This window comes from Hippichthys cyanospilos, chromosome 2 (assembly GCF_059441005.1).
Source record: "Hippichthys cyanospilos isolate Australia breed blue-spotted pipefish chromosome 2, RoL_Hcya_1.0, whole genome shotgun sequence".
Lineage (NCBI taxonomy): Eukaryota > Metazoa > Chordata > Actinopteri > Syngnathiformes > Syngnathidae > Hippichthys > Hippichthys cyanospilos.
In genome coordinates, this window is record NC_142370.1 from 15,445,423 (window position 1) to 15,458,650 (window position 13,228).

The following is a 13,228-nucleotide window of genomic DNA, read 5'->3' on the forward strand; positions in this document are numbered from 1 at the left end:
TGTGTATATAAAAAGAGTTGATCACGCTTGGTGGTTGAAGGACATCTGAAAAGTTCTACATAATTTCTTTCAAGCCATAACAATCACACACACACAAAATAAAAGCATCTGTCATTTTTTTGTCTCCGTCTTTATGATAACTCTCATTAAGTCAGGTTTACCCTTTGACCCCATGGGCGAGTGCTACTGTAATTAGCCATTATTTGACTATCAAAAGTCAGCAGTTGATTAAATGGCCCCTAAAGCGGAGCACTTTCCCTCTGTACCAAACCCCATAATTTCAAAAGCTTCTTGCAACCCGCTGAGGGCCTTTCAGGTTCCACGAGACGCCGCTTCCGACTGCTGCTAAGAGCCTGTTGCCGGCGGTAATCAAAACTGATAATCTTACGGGAGAGGAAAGGGTGGGGGGCAGGGGGAGGGTGAAAGAAAGGTTCGGAACTCAAGCAGAGAGCCTTCCATTAAAAGTGTGTTGTGGCACCGAGGGCGCAGGTCGGTGGCCAGCAAGTGGTGAAAAATGCTGCCTTCTGAAGGCAAGTGAATGGCATTTCTTTAGTGATTAGGAACGGCAATAATGGGCACCCCTACCTGTTACCCCTAAGCCCGTTTTATTGCTAATTCATTTACCTGTTATTTTAGACATACTTGACAGGAGTCACCTGCTAAGAAGTCATGTTTCTCAGTCAGGTATGCCCATTAGCTGGAGATCTTAAATCAGCCACACAATGGGGCAACGGGGGGTGGTCAAGAAAGGCCGCCTTTGTTGGATGCAGATAACACCATGCAGTTACCCTGACCTAACATGGAAAAACATTTCTTTCTGTGCCAGGAAGTAATTAGATTTTAAACCCCTGGAGTGGTACTTTATTATTATATATATATATATATATATATATATATATATATATATATATATATATATGAATTAAATATAAGTTTTTTTTTCAGTATGTTTATATATTTTCCATAAATAAACATATATTTTTATATATTTATGTTCTAATTATTCTCCCATCTCATTGAAAGAATGATTCGTTTTTGTTCATTTTTTCTCAGTGAGTAATGCATACGTTAAAATTAAGGCTCTACTGACTAGCGACCAATTTTGTTTCCCAGTGTAAACTGCTGACTGACCTTTTTAGTGGAAAATTCTCTTTTCATTGAGCAAAGCCATTAATATCAAACTAAATATGTGACTAGATATGGGTATGTATTAGAATAAATCACATCATATTCACATACGAGAATATTCCCAAAAGAGAATTGGGGGGCAGGGGTAATCACTTAGACTTCCTGGTTAATGTTGTGGATAATACTCCCCAGGGAAGACTTCTTTGTGAAAATACGAGCTTCTCCATCTGAAATGTCACAGTTGAGATTAGAGTATGCTTCAATTCCTGTCGAAAGTCTATCCCCATGGCATATGGAGAGTGAAATGGCTTTTGGCGTTAATGTGAAGAAGTACAAACAAAATATGCAAATGTATACAAAGATTTGACTGGATCATTACATTTGCCTATTGGATTTTCTCTCTGAGAGTCTATTACCTGAGTCAATAGTCTGCACGGGGGAACAAAAGCCAAGTTGCGAGCCGGGCTGTCTCGGCTTCTCTCCGCCAGGGCTCAAATGAAATGGCTCGCTCTCTGGGAACTGCAGCGAACTGTTACCATCGCTTTCAATGTAACTAAGTCAATAAAAGGATTATCCGCCACGAATTAGCGCAAGAGCACACACTTGGTGTGTGTGTGTTCGTATGTGTGAAGTCTGAGTTGATCTCGAGGGATCCCCTACTCGGCCTAATCATTGTTTCTCCAACAGATAATTCTCTGTGTCGTCGCCGGTGTCGCTATGCGCTGTCGCGTATGTGTTAATTAGCACCGAGTGGCTGAGGGTGCTCTTCCTCTAATCGCTTAATTAGGGGTGACGGCCTCCATGCTTGTTTACTCAATTAGCCATCCTTTTTTAATTACCCAATTGGAAGCCAGTCAACTGTCCTTGTTTAGCTCAGGGAAAGATGATTCCTAGTTTGTGTGTGCGTGTTTGTTTACTGGCATAAGTGAAGGAGGCAGCAATTCTAGAGGCACTTTTCACTATGAAACCAAATTTGGCATTCACCGTAAAATAGTGCAACTGTGTGTCTCCCCCCGCTCCCCCAAAAAAGACTGAATAACGAATAATTAATAAAGCATATTGCAGACATCATGGGTTCAAATTTGTGTTTTGCAAGTATTCCTCTGATGGCACAAACACAAAAATGTGTAATCTACATGAATTTTCTTTTTTTTTTTTTTTTTTATGTAGAAGGCCTGACATGCACGCCAGCTTTTCTTTCTATGAGAGGATGCAGGTCCACATGCTTCAGATTACTATCGGCCTCATTCGTTTCCCGCAGATGTAGTCATTAATGATCACGTCTATGTCGTAAAAAGAAAGTGACGTCTCCCGGTGAGCAAGATTGATGGTTGCTTTAAAATGGAGGCGTCCAGGGCCACCGCTATTGTTTTTCCCTTCCAGCCTTGCCTACCCCCATCCTATCCTACGTCTTCTTCATGTGGATTATGGCCAGCCGTTTATTTAACAGTTCATTTGAGCAAAGGGCCCAGCAAGGTGAAAGGGGGTGGAGGTGAGGGGGCTGGCAGGGCGTCTGTGCAATGCCGTGGCGGGACGTCCCTTTGCGGGACAGTGCCAGGCTGCGCTGCGGGGAGACGAGACAGGGCCTCCCCAGTGGACTAATGCCCTGTAATGAAGATTAAGACTTTGTCAAAGAGTGTAGTGTTCAAGGGGCGATTGGTGGGATGGGTGGGAGGGGTGGCCGGTGGAGGAGGCAGAGGGAAATGAGAGGAAAGCAACAGAAGAGGCAAGAATGCTGCTTTTTTTTTTTCATTTAAAAGGCTTCAATATAATCATATCAAAAATAATTTTGCAAATAGTCCAAAAACCTATTTCCTCATAGTTGCTTTTATTGTGTTGCTCTTTTTTTTCTATAGCAGCGCCATTTCTCAGTCTTCTTTGAGACAAAAATAAATAATAGTAAAGTCAGAGGTCAAATGATAACGTTCAAAAACTTACTGAGTACTCCAATCAGATCGCTTTGATGTTGTTGAAAGCCTCTAGGGGGCACATTGGCTTCATATGTGCAGATCTGTAAGATTTCTTCCTGAGACCCGTTTGCCCACTATAGTGGACATTTATTTTGCACCTGTTTACATTATTTGACTCATACAACCTACCCTACTACTCAATAGAGGGCATCTTCCATTTCCAATGATGTCTCAAATGATTTGGTGGGAGGCAATTAACTGCTGTCTTGCTGAGACAAAATGGAGAATGCAACAAAACACACGATTAGGCTGCATCTCAGCAATGACATGCGATTGTTAAAATATCATCTATTAATCGATTTTCAAATGAATTAATAATCATTTCTGATAACTGATTAACCCTTTCAAGACCCCAAATTACCTAAAAACAGTCAGATTTCTTTAATCCTCTCTGAGAGCAGAGTGATTATCATTGTGGTTAATCAAAATAGGACATTTGCACACATCGACTTGAACTTTGGAAAATTGCCTTTTTTAAGGCATTACGGACTAAACCAGCCTGCGTATCATACCCGATTTCTGCTAATGTGTTTTCTGCACTTTTGATTCAAAGAAAAAAAAGTCCTGTTCTTGAAAATAGGAAATTAAAACACTTTTATAGATTCATTTGAAAATTCAAATCAACAGATTCATCAATTAGTAAAATAGGTATCATTTGCAACCCTAACTTAGCGCCCGCTTGAGTGTTACTCTGCAACCTCTTGGGTTCAGCGCACAGCAGCTTCGACACACACTATGCTTCACTTAGCACTGGGGCTAAAAGCTCCCAGAAGAGCTGTTAGGGTCAGACTTGCTGTGTCTCATTCTTCACTTCCATCCCTCTACTTCTTTTTCTTTTTTGTAGGTACAAATGTTACATACATCTGGCAGCTAAAACGGGTCTGCATCAGTTTGGATGGATTCTGATGGATGGATAGGTGGGAGGGTGGAGAAAGGGTGACTATTTTTTTTAACATGAACTTGTGTTGGCTGGGCCACCCTAGCTGTCTCTCAACCCAGGAAAACCATGTCTATAAACTGGACTGCCAGTTCTTGCCTCTCTTGGGCATTCTGGCATTCCTCCCCGTCAAATCCCCCCACTTCCACTCTCCAGTCTTCGTCTGTCTCTCGTCCTTTGCAGGCCTGCGTCTCTCACTCACTTTTGCTGTCTAGGTATTTGTCTATCAACATGCAGCCAATTCTGAGGACATGCTAGTGCCCCTGGAAATTTTTTGACTTGAATTAACAAACCCATCATTCTAGAATATTAACTCTTTCAATAAGACACTGATTAATCCGTTCCAAACTGCTAATACAAAAAAATAACATAAAATGCACTCCTGCCACTGAACGCTTTTAAAAAAAAAAAAAAAAAAAAACTTCCTCTCTGGCAGAGATGGGCTTGTAAAACTCAACCAGACGTTTTTGCACTGAGATGAACCTTTTATCTCCCTTGTTTGATGTGGAAATATTTTTGACAAGCAGGATCACTCAACTCTCTGTTCTCTGTCTTGAGGCAGCCTCCGTGTCTCCGTAGCAATACCTCGTGGGTCATCACATTGTGCCACTGAGGCCTGCCTTCTCTATTCAGGCTGTCAGCTTTAGTGGACCAGCCGCTGACTTGATAAAAAAAGACACAAATGTGTGTGTCTACTTTGAAAATGTCAAATAGTACTGTTTTATTAAGAACATATTATATATATTCAGAAAGCTTCAGTGAAATTTGTTCTCATTTGAATTTAAAAGTAACTAGTTAGACATTTTATAATGTTTGAATTGGACTTGCTTCCAGGAACAAGTCTCCAGAACTGTGCAAGCTCTGGGCACAAGTGCAACACACACTAAAAGGAAGGACATGTATATTTTACCATAATTACAACGTTGTCAGGAATTTTCATATTTCCTCCAATATGGACAACTTTGAACCATCCATCTAAAACCTACTTCTTGAGCTACTGACTAATGTAGGATGACACACTCTTTTGAAAATAATAAATCTGATCTTATTACATTCATTATTAATAATTAGGGACGTCACAATGGCGTAACCAGAAATTAGTCCCAGACACATCATTTTTACCTTATCCGAATCAGGGGGAAAAGATTAAAAAAAAATGTAGCAATGATGATATTTTTTGGAGTATTTTTTAATTGAATTGCCTATTGAAAATATGGTCCTAAAAACACTTTCAAATTAGAGTGAACTGCTTTAAACGTAATTATTTGTCAATGCAAAGAACCCTCTTCACCGATTTGCTGACAAGTTTCAGTTAAAAATATCCATCAATTTTTCGTGGCAAATTCTGAGAAGTCCACGTGTCAAGTTTATGTCTATAAATCTCTGCTGGTGTTTTCCTTTTCAAATGATGATTTATACAATATTCCCAGAAAATCTCTGGCAAACTATTTTTAGAACATGGCTACTCATATGGTACCTGGGATCTATCTGTGTAAAAAGATCTGTAGAATGTACAATGAATTGGGGTGATGGGTAATCCGCAGCCTGTCTTGGCTGACTTTGGACAACAGGTGGAGGAAACCCTGGACTTATTGCCAACCGAGTGCAATACTGTTCCAAAAAATGCTACTAATCTTCGGTATTTTAGTATAGTAGTGACAAAAATTAAACATAAATTAAACCAAAAATGGTCGCACTTTTGGCGGGCGTCTTGAACTCCTATGGACAGCAACACAAATCACAGCGTTGTGTTGTATGCGTGCATGAATGAGCATCCTCTTCCTGACTCAAAGGAACAACCGTTGGGGGAACAAAGAAAGTGCAAGAGATGTTAGGGTCTAAAAAGGTTTAACGGATGAAAGAAAATTGATAAGGAGAGAGCAATATTGGGAGCTACAACAGATGAATTGCCATTGGAAGCTATAAGTTGTTTTCAGCAAAAAAAAAAAACATACACACACGGGCCTTTGAGGCATATCGACAGCATTTTGCAGTAACTACCCTTGTGAAAGTTCCCGCTTACTCTACAAGCCAGACGTGACGACCATTTAAATTCTCATTTCATCTCCAGTCGTCTTTCACTTCCAAAACGCCTTTCAAATAACTGACTTTGGCAAGACCTGCAGAAAAGCTAAAATGTTGGCCAACAGACCTCAATGTTGCTTGAAGTTGTTATAGAAATAGTTTGACGCGATTATTGCAAACTTGACAGAAACCTCTGACAATCAAATGTTGAATCACAAAGGGAAATACATTTTGGATTTCCCAAGTGGTATGTGTAGAGGTTAAAATGTCATATACAGATGTGTAACACATTTTTTGTGTCCCAGATTACCATCAAAACGTTTTTAATCGATGTATATTATTTTTAACAGTATATATATACATTGAAAATGACATATATACACAAGTGAGCATTTCTTCAGTTAAGATGGGTTCAACTTCATTTGTGTATGATCAAGACAGTGTCAGGAGGCAAGGGTATGCTTTGAAAGATTATTCTGTCCATGAAGCAAACATTCCTCAAACTGCAGGATTTTGAACATGTGAGCACAATATCGAAATATTTGTGCGTGTATGCGAGCATGTGTGTGTGTGCGTGTGCATGTGTGTGTTTTGGGGGTTGTAGCTTAAGCAGCCATATAAAAACATGTCACTCAGGCCCCATTAAAAGTAACCCAGCCCAGCAGAAGAAAGAGACCCGTATCATCATTAAGTCATCTTAGGGCAAAGTGAAAACCGCAAATATTATTCCTGCATACCCCCTACAACACGCAGACGCAGCTCACACTAAAAATACATAACACTATTCTTTCATTTGAGCTGCTAAGAATTTGAGATTGACTTGTACGAACGTATTTAGGTTCTTTCTGACTGGTTTGTCACTGTGTGTTGCGTCTATTTGTTTCTCTACAAACCTCCTCTAACCAGTCCACAGTACCAGAACCATCCATTCTAACTTTTACCTACTTAAAATAAATACTTACCAACCTACAAAGAAGTACCTGCCAATCTACCAAAATCTATTTATCTAAATCAAACCTTGGTTTTCGTAAGCCTTAGCACAATTTGCTTTTTGACAAATTCATTAGTGTAAATTTGAGTCCGTTTAGTGCACACACTCAGTTTTCACACAAAAAGAAGATTCAGCCATTAAATTCTCAGAATTTAAGCACGTTCATGTGAAGCACGAACATTCATAAGTTGGGTAAAAAGGGTTCAACAGACAGTAAGGCATCATTCATAATAAAAGCTTTTATTTAAAACTCAATATTATAACCCTCCTAGTCTGTTCAGCAAAACTCAGGCACATTAGCATAAGACAACCAGTAAAAAGTCAGACCTTCAAAATAAAAGCTAGGCAGAATATTATCAGTTTCCCCCAGAGGTGGGCTGTCTGTCGATACAGACGGACCGCTGAATGGTGAGAAATATTTTAGAAATAATTGTAATTGTCAGCTTTTACTCTTGAAACCTCCAAATTTCTGAGAAATACTTAACCAGTCTTATCCTTGAGAGTAAGGGAGTTAAACACAGCCTTAAGTATGTCTACTTAAGCTAGAAAAAAGACCAAAACATGCATTCATGGATAACCGTTGCGTTCTTAAGCTTAAGAAGGAGGCAAAACCAATATATAAAGAGAGTGTCATTAACATATTGGATTAAGCAACACTGACATGAATTATTTTCTCCTCATTGTGAATGCCAGTCATGACTGGAAAGTCAATATTTGCTCTTTAGAGTTATGGTTTCATGAAGTGAAATGCGTCGGTGTACACAATTTTGCTTAACATTCATTGTGCAATGAAAGCAAAAAGAAATAAGAGCTAAGTATTAAGATATTTATTGTTTTGCTTTTTAAATATAATTTGAATGAATACATTGCTCACACATAGCTGAGCCAAGCATTCTAGGATACCTTCCTTTGCGGCAAAGAGAGGTGACGTCACTCAAGTAACCAATGGAAACACTGCATACTGTATATATGCACAGTCTGATTTGCTCTTAGCCAGAAAATGCAAGTTAGAAGATAAACAAATGTTTACAAAAATGCTAACCCATCCATCCATCCATCCATCCCAAAAGTAACACCTCTCATCATTTATTTCTTATGCGCTGACACTCTATTGTGTCAAACTAGACTTATTTCTGTGGATCAAGTGTTTGCAAAATGCCATTTTCAAGAACTTTCTTCTTTGCTCCCTCTCTGGGGAACCTGTCAACACCTGCAATGATCCTAAGCCACAGCCCACCAAAAGGCAGCAAACACAATGACTAAAGTATAAATGAAAATTTGGTCTGAGAAAAAGTGAAGGCACTGAATAAATTAGTTTTAATAGAAGTATATTTCAGTTAGAAATTCATATTTTGTTATTATTATTATTATTATTATTATTATTATTAGTAGTAGTAGTAGGAGTAGTAGTAGGAGTAGTAGGAGTAGTAGTAGTAGGAATAGTAGTGTGACAGTCAGCATTATGAAAAATTACTTGCTCCCATGGCACACCAGAGTGGGCAGTCATTATATTCTGATCATCACTTCAAATAAATTATCATAATTATCAATCCATCATGAGCCAATTCCAAGGGGAGGTTGGGGGCTTGAGGTGGAGTTGGCAGGAGGTAAACTATAGCCTGAAGCCATGGATCACTTTGGTGACCCATGAACCTCCCCCTGTTCACATAATAGCCCTCATATATTCAGGGTCATTTAGCAACCCTATTTAGAAAGTCCTTTATCCAGCCTGATATGAGGGGAAAAAAATCATATTCAAGTGTATGATGAAATTAAAAAAAAAAAAAAAAAGTCATACTCAAGTGTATGCACATGCACGCCCACGTCTGCAGCTGACCCCTCTTTGGCTGTAATGTCTTTTAACACAGAATGTGGAAAATCTTTTCTGAAGTCGGAGTTCGTTTCAACCCCGGTCATGCTCTCACATTAAAAACACATTTAATGCATGCTTCTTATCTAAATATGGTAAATAAGGAGAGCACACCTGTCAGACAGTCAGACAGCATTAATTGCTGTCTTGGAGAGCATCAGGGTTTGTGAAATTCAGCATACACACAAATAAGTGGCCAAATGCGACTGGCACAGAAATCCTAATGGCAACTTTAGCAGTTAAAAGTCCGTGAAAAGCAACATGAACTGATTCAATCTGAGGACCGAATGAACAGAGTTCACCGAAAGGCGCATAGAAAGAAGGTGAGAAAAAGATAGTAGCCTTCGGGGGAGATGATCGTCTTGGGAAAAAAGCAATCAGTGCTCATTGATTTTCTCCGCTGCCTGAATGGAGGGTGTCTATCTGGAAGTCATTATCTGCCATCGGATCTGCACGAATGTGTTTACACACATCAGGGTGGACAGCGGCGCTCTTCTGAAGATGAGGATTAGTACTGAGACACACACAAAGCGTAGACTGTCTTCATCACCACCCCCCATCTTTATATCACCTTTAAATCCAGGGACTCTGGAAAAGAAACAGCCCCAGTCTAACACCCTATTAACTTCCACAGACTTGGGTGTGTGTGCAGGGGAGAATACATGTAAGCAGGGCCTAGACAGCTAAACAGACGGATAGTCAGGTTTTGTGTGGTAGGGTCAGACCAAATCAAACAATCCCTGATACTTTCCCCAATGGCCTCCGATAACCATCTATAGCTTGAACAACACCGTCCTGTCTACGGAGCGAGCCAGGGAGCCAAGGAATGAGCAGAGGATGAATGCGGTCAGGAGCGAGGGGATTCTGATAGCAGATCTATTTATTTTCTGTCTGTGTGCCGATGGGAGGATGCACATTTTCTCACGTGCGCATTCGGTTGGGCTCAATCAAACTGAAGATACAATGACGAGACTTTAAGTCCCCTCTTTCAAACACGGGGGTGGTTTATACCATATACACTTTGTTTTACGTATATTTTTATCATCAACTATGTGCAGTGAAGTCAGAATATATTTTAGAGGCAATTAGCAACAAAGTTGCACACCAATTTCAGCCCTTTTTATAAATGAAGCATGACAAACAAATAAAGCATGGACTCCCGCTGTAACAATTAATTATTCCAGAGCTCCAACTCGATTGACATTTCGCCCGAATCAAGCAAAGCGATGGTGAAGGCAGGGACAGTCAATGTTAAGATGTGTGTGTTTGTGTATGATGTGGATGAATGAGTCATATCATAAGAAATGTCGCATGCATAATTTCATTCATATTCAAAACAGGCATGAAGCTTGCTGCCACCCAGTGAGGGCCCACACCAACTCCCACTCTGCATAATAATACGTGTGAAGAGAGTGTGTATATAATGTAGGCTACATACAATCTGGTCAACTCTGGGAATAAAACTAAACTACTAAGTATTCAGTGATTTACATACCTTCCTGCTCAATGCAGAAACAGGACTTCTGACTTTAAATGCAATTAATATACCAATATAAGTTTCTAAATATGACTGATGCAAAAGAGATCTTCACTGAGGTCACACTTTAAAAAATGTAGATGTATTTAAATGGGAAAGATCACAAGAAAAATGTTATACAGTGAACCCCACTTTATTATGGAGCAGGTATTTCATTTGGTAAGTGAAAATTCTTGTGTGGAGACTATATGAAAAACAAATAAACAAAATACCTTACCAAACACATTTAAATAGGTGTGAACTTGGAAAAAGCAGAAATGTTTGATACTGCTTTTTTCCAGACAAATGCCAGTGAGTACTCGACTCTGAAACAGTCATGGATTTTGATACCAGGTACCGATATCACCGGTACATTTGATACATAAGATTTCCCGAAATGACAATAGCAGACAATTGTAATGAACGACCAATATATGGTAGAGGATTCGAATTTAAAATTACGCAAAATGTATGGCAGTTTTCGATTATATTTTTCTATTTCTGTACATACAGTATTCTTTACAGATATTGACAGACATAAATGCCTTTAGTTCCCAATCGTGAAACAGCCCCGATGCGGATGGTACCAATACTGGCCACTGTCGCGAGTACAAATACCTTGAAGTCAGGCTTGGTATTGGCCAAATATCGGGATGTGATACCTGTTTACACCCATTTCAATTTACAAGGTATATAAGATGCACAATGTGCTTGCTCCAAGCTATTGGGTGTCTCAGTTCACATTTATTTAAAACTGACACATAAAAAATTAACTTAAAGTTTGTTTTATATCGCAACTTAAACACCGATATTTTAAAACAAACCCTGTAATTTAGCCTGAAGTGTCTGATAGCTTGATACTAACCTTGATGCTTACTTTAAAAACAGAAATAAGAAAAGTTAAAGCATCTTAGAGGAGGTACCCAACGCAGGACTCAATGTTCAGTTCCGATGTCTTTGTGAAATCTGGTTTTTATTTTTTTTCTGTGAGGTTACATTTCCAAATAAACGTGACCTATGTGTGATCTGTGTCTGGATCCTAAACAGCCCCAAACTGTCTTGCATGTGCATTAAGGACAATTTGAAATCACAGACAGCAGGCGTGCCTCACGTCTTTACAAAAATAAATGTTGCGATGTTGAAATGGCTGTCATAGCGGCGCCTGAATAATTTTAATCTGTTAAATTTAAGAAGTAAATTAAGAAGGGAAAGAGTGGGACTTTATGTCAATGTAATTTTGTGTATTTCTAGAAACGTTTCTTGACGTCTCAACATCGCTTGCTCCGAGCGAGCGAGCGAGTGCTCACTGAGCCAATTGCTCGGCGCAGGAGAGAAAAAGAGAGAGACAAAAACACCCCGCTTTCCCTTCATTAAGTTGTCTTTGTCTTGTTGTTTTGTTTTGTTTTCCAGCCTGATTGCCCCCTTTTGAGCGCTGAATTGTGGCGCTTGTCGCTTCTTTGCTTTGTGCGAGTCGGATGCATGCGACCTGGGCATTGAGCATGAAGTCGCATGTCGAAAGTTTGGATATGTCAGACTCTGTACAACATACCCAAGTGGCCTGGGTCGTGTTTGGAAGAAAAAAAAAAACTGATCTGTGTTGTTCACACTGTCATTAAAAGATCAGATACAGGTCGGATAGGGGCAAAAAAAAAAAAAATGGAATTGGATCACTTCATGCTGCACTGTGAACCTAGTTTTACTTATGACAAACAAATCAGCAGCACATACAACAATACTACAAGCAAATCATGACAAGCAAATATTGTGGGACCAACATATATAAAAATTGTAACACTTGTATTACTGATATGTTCTCATGTAACTGAAAATTTCTTTAGACTTCAAAATCAGTAATGGAGCTAAAATCATTGCATAATTTACAGTTCATCGCTCATTTTGATGTCAGTCCTGGACCCCCTGTTGCCAGTGACCTAAGCTGCCGCCAGGCTCCATGGTTTCACCAAGTCACAGAGAGTCCACTTGGTTAGGGCCATTGTTCTTTCATGGACCATTAGATGGACATGAACCCTAGCGCTGGCCTGTCCTGACCTGGCGACACTGGCTGTTAAGGCGAGCTGCCAAGTCTCTTCAATAAATTTATCACCTCATAAACTGGTCCGCGGCTGGCTAATGGGATGTATCGCTCTTATGTGCCAGTGTGTGCTTTTTTGTGTGTGTGGGTTTGGTGCTTTCTTAAAGTTCTTTTTTTAAATTTTTTATTTGATTTATTTTTTTCAAGGGTGGTGCTTCTGCCTAGGTTATGTTTCACTGGTCAATAATGGCTGACATTCCAAATATGATACATGCCCCAAACCCATTGTTTTAAGAGAGGCCATTGGAAATAGACCTACAATTAAACCAAGCCTGGCTCAATTCTTGTGGGAGAATATACCATTCACAATAGCAGTGAGGCTCATGCAATTGAATTACAACGTTGGACTGGTAATGCTTATGTGCTATACATCAGCGTCTTGTTGCTCTTTGCGCACAGTCGGACATTTTGTTGCATTCACAATTACTTTCACTGTGAGTATGCACAGCTGAGTTGTGTGACACAAAAACAACACGAAGCTGACTCGACTCGCATGAACCAGTCCTACCTTTTTGCCGCAGCTGTCAGGGGAGGACCCATCGTGGTCATTCATCATCTGGGGAGAAAAATATGTATGAATATGACAGCAAAAACTGAAATTACTCTAGCTCAGCATAAAATATATATATATATATATATATATATATATATATATATATATATATATATATATATATATATATATATATATATATATAT

At 39.4% G+C, this 13,228-nt stretch overlaps 1 protein-coding gene across 2 annotated transcripts in view; it reads right to left on the bottom strand.

Annotated features, from left to right (window-relative positions):
* The window catches only part of prdm16 (PR domain containing 16), a 192,969-nt gene that overhangs the window by 70,774 nt on the left and 108,967 nt on the right, over positions 1-13,228 (bottom strand). For both annotated transcript variants that reach the window (XM_088407609.1, XM_088407611.1), the window contains exon 3: positions 13,038-13,085. In XM_088407609.1, coding sequence (XP_088263735.1) covers positions 13,038-13,085 — 48 coding nt within the window. The remainder of the gene's footprint in view (positions 1-13,037; positions 13,086-13,228) is intronic.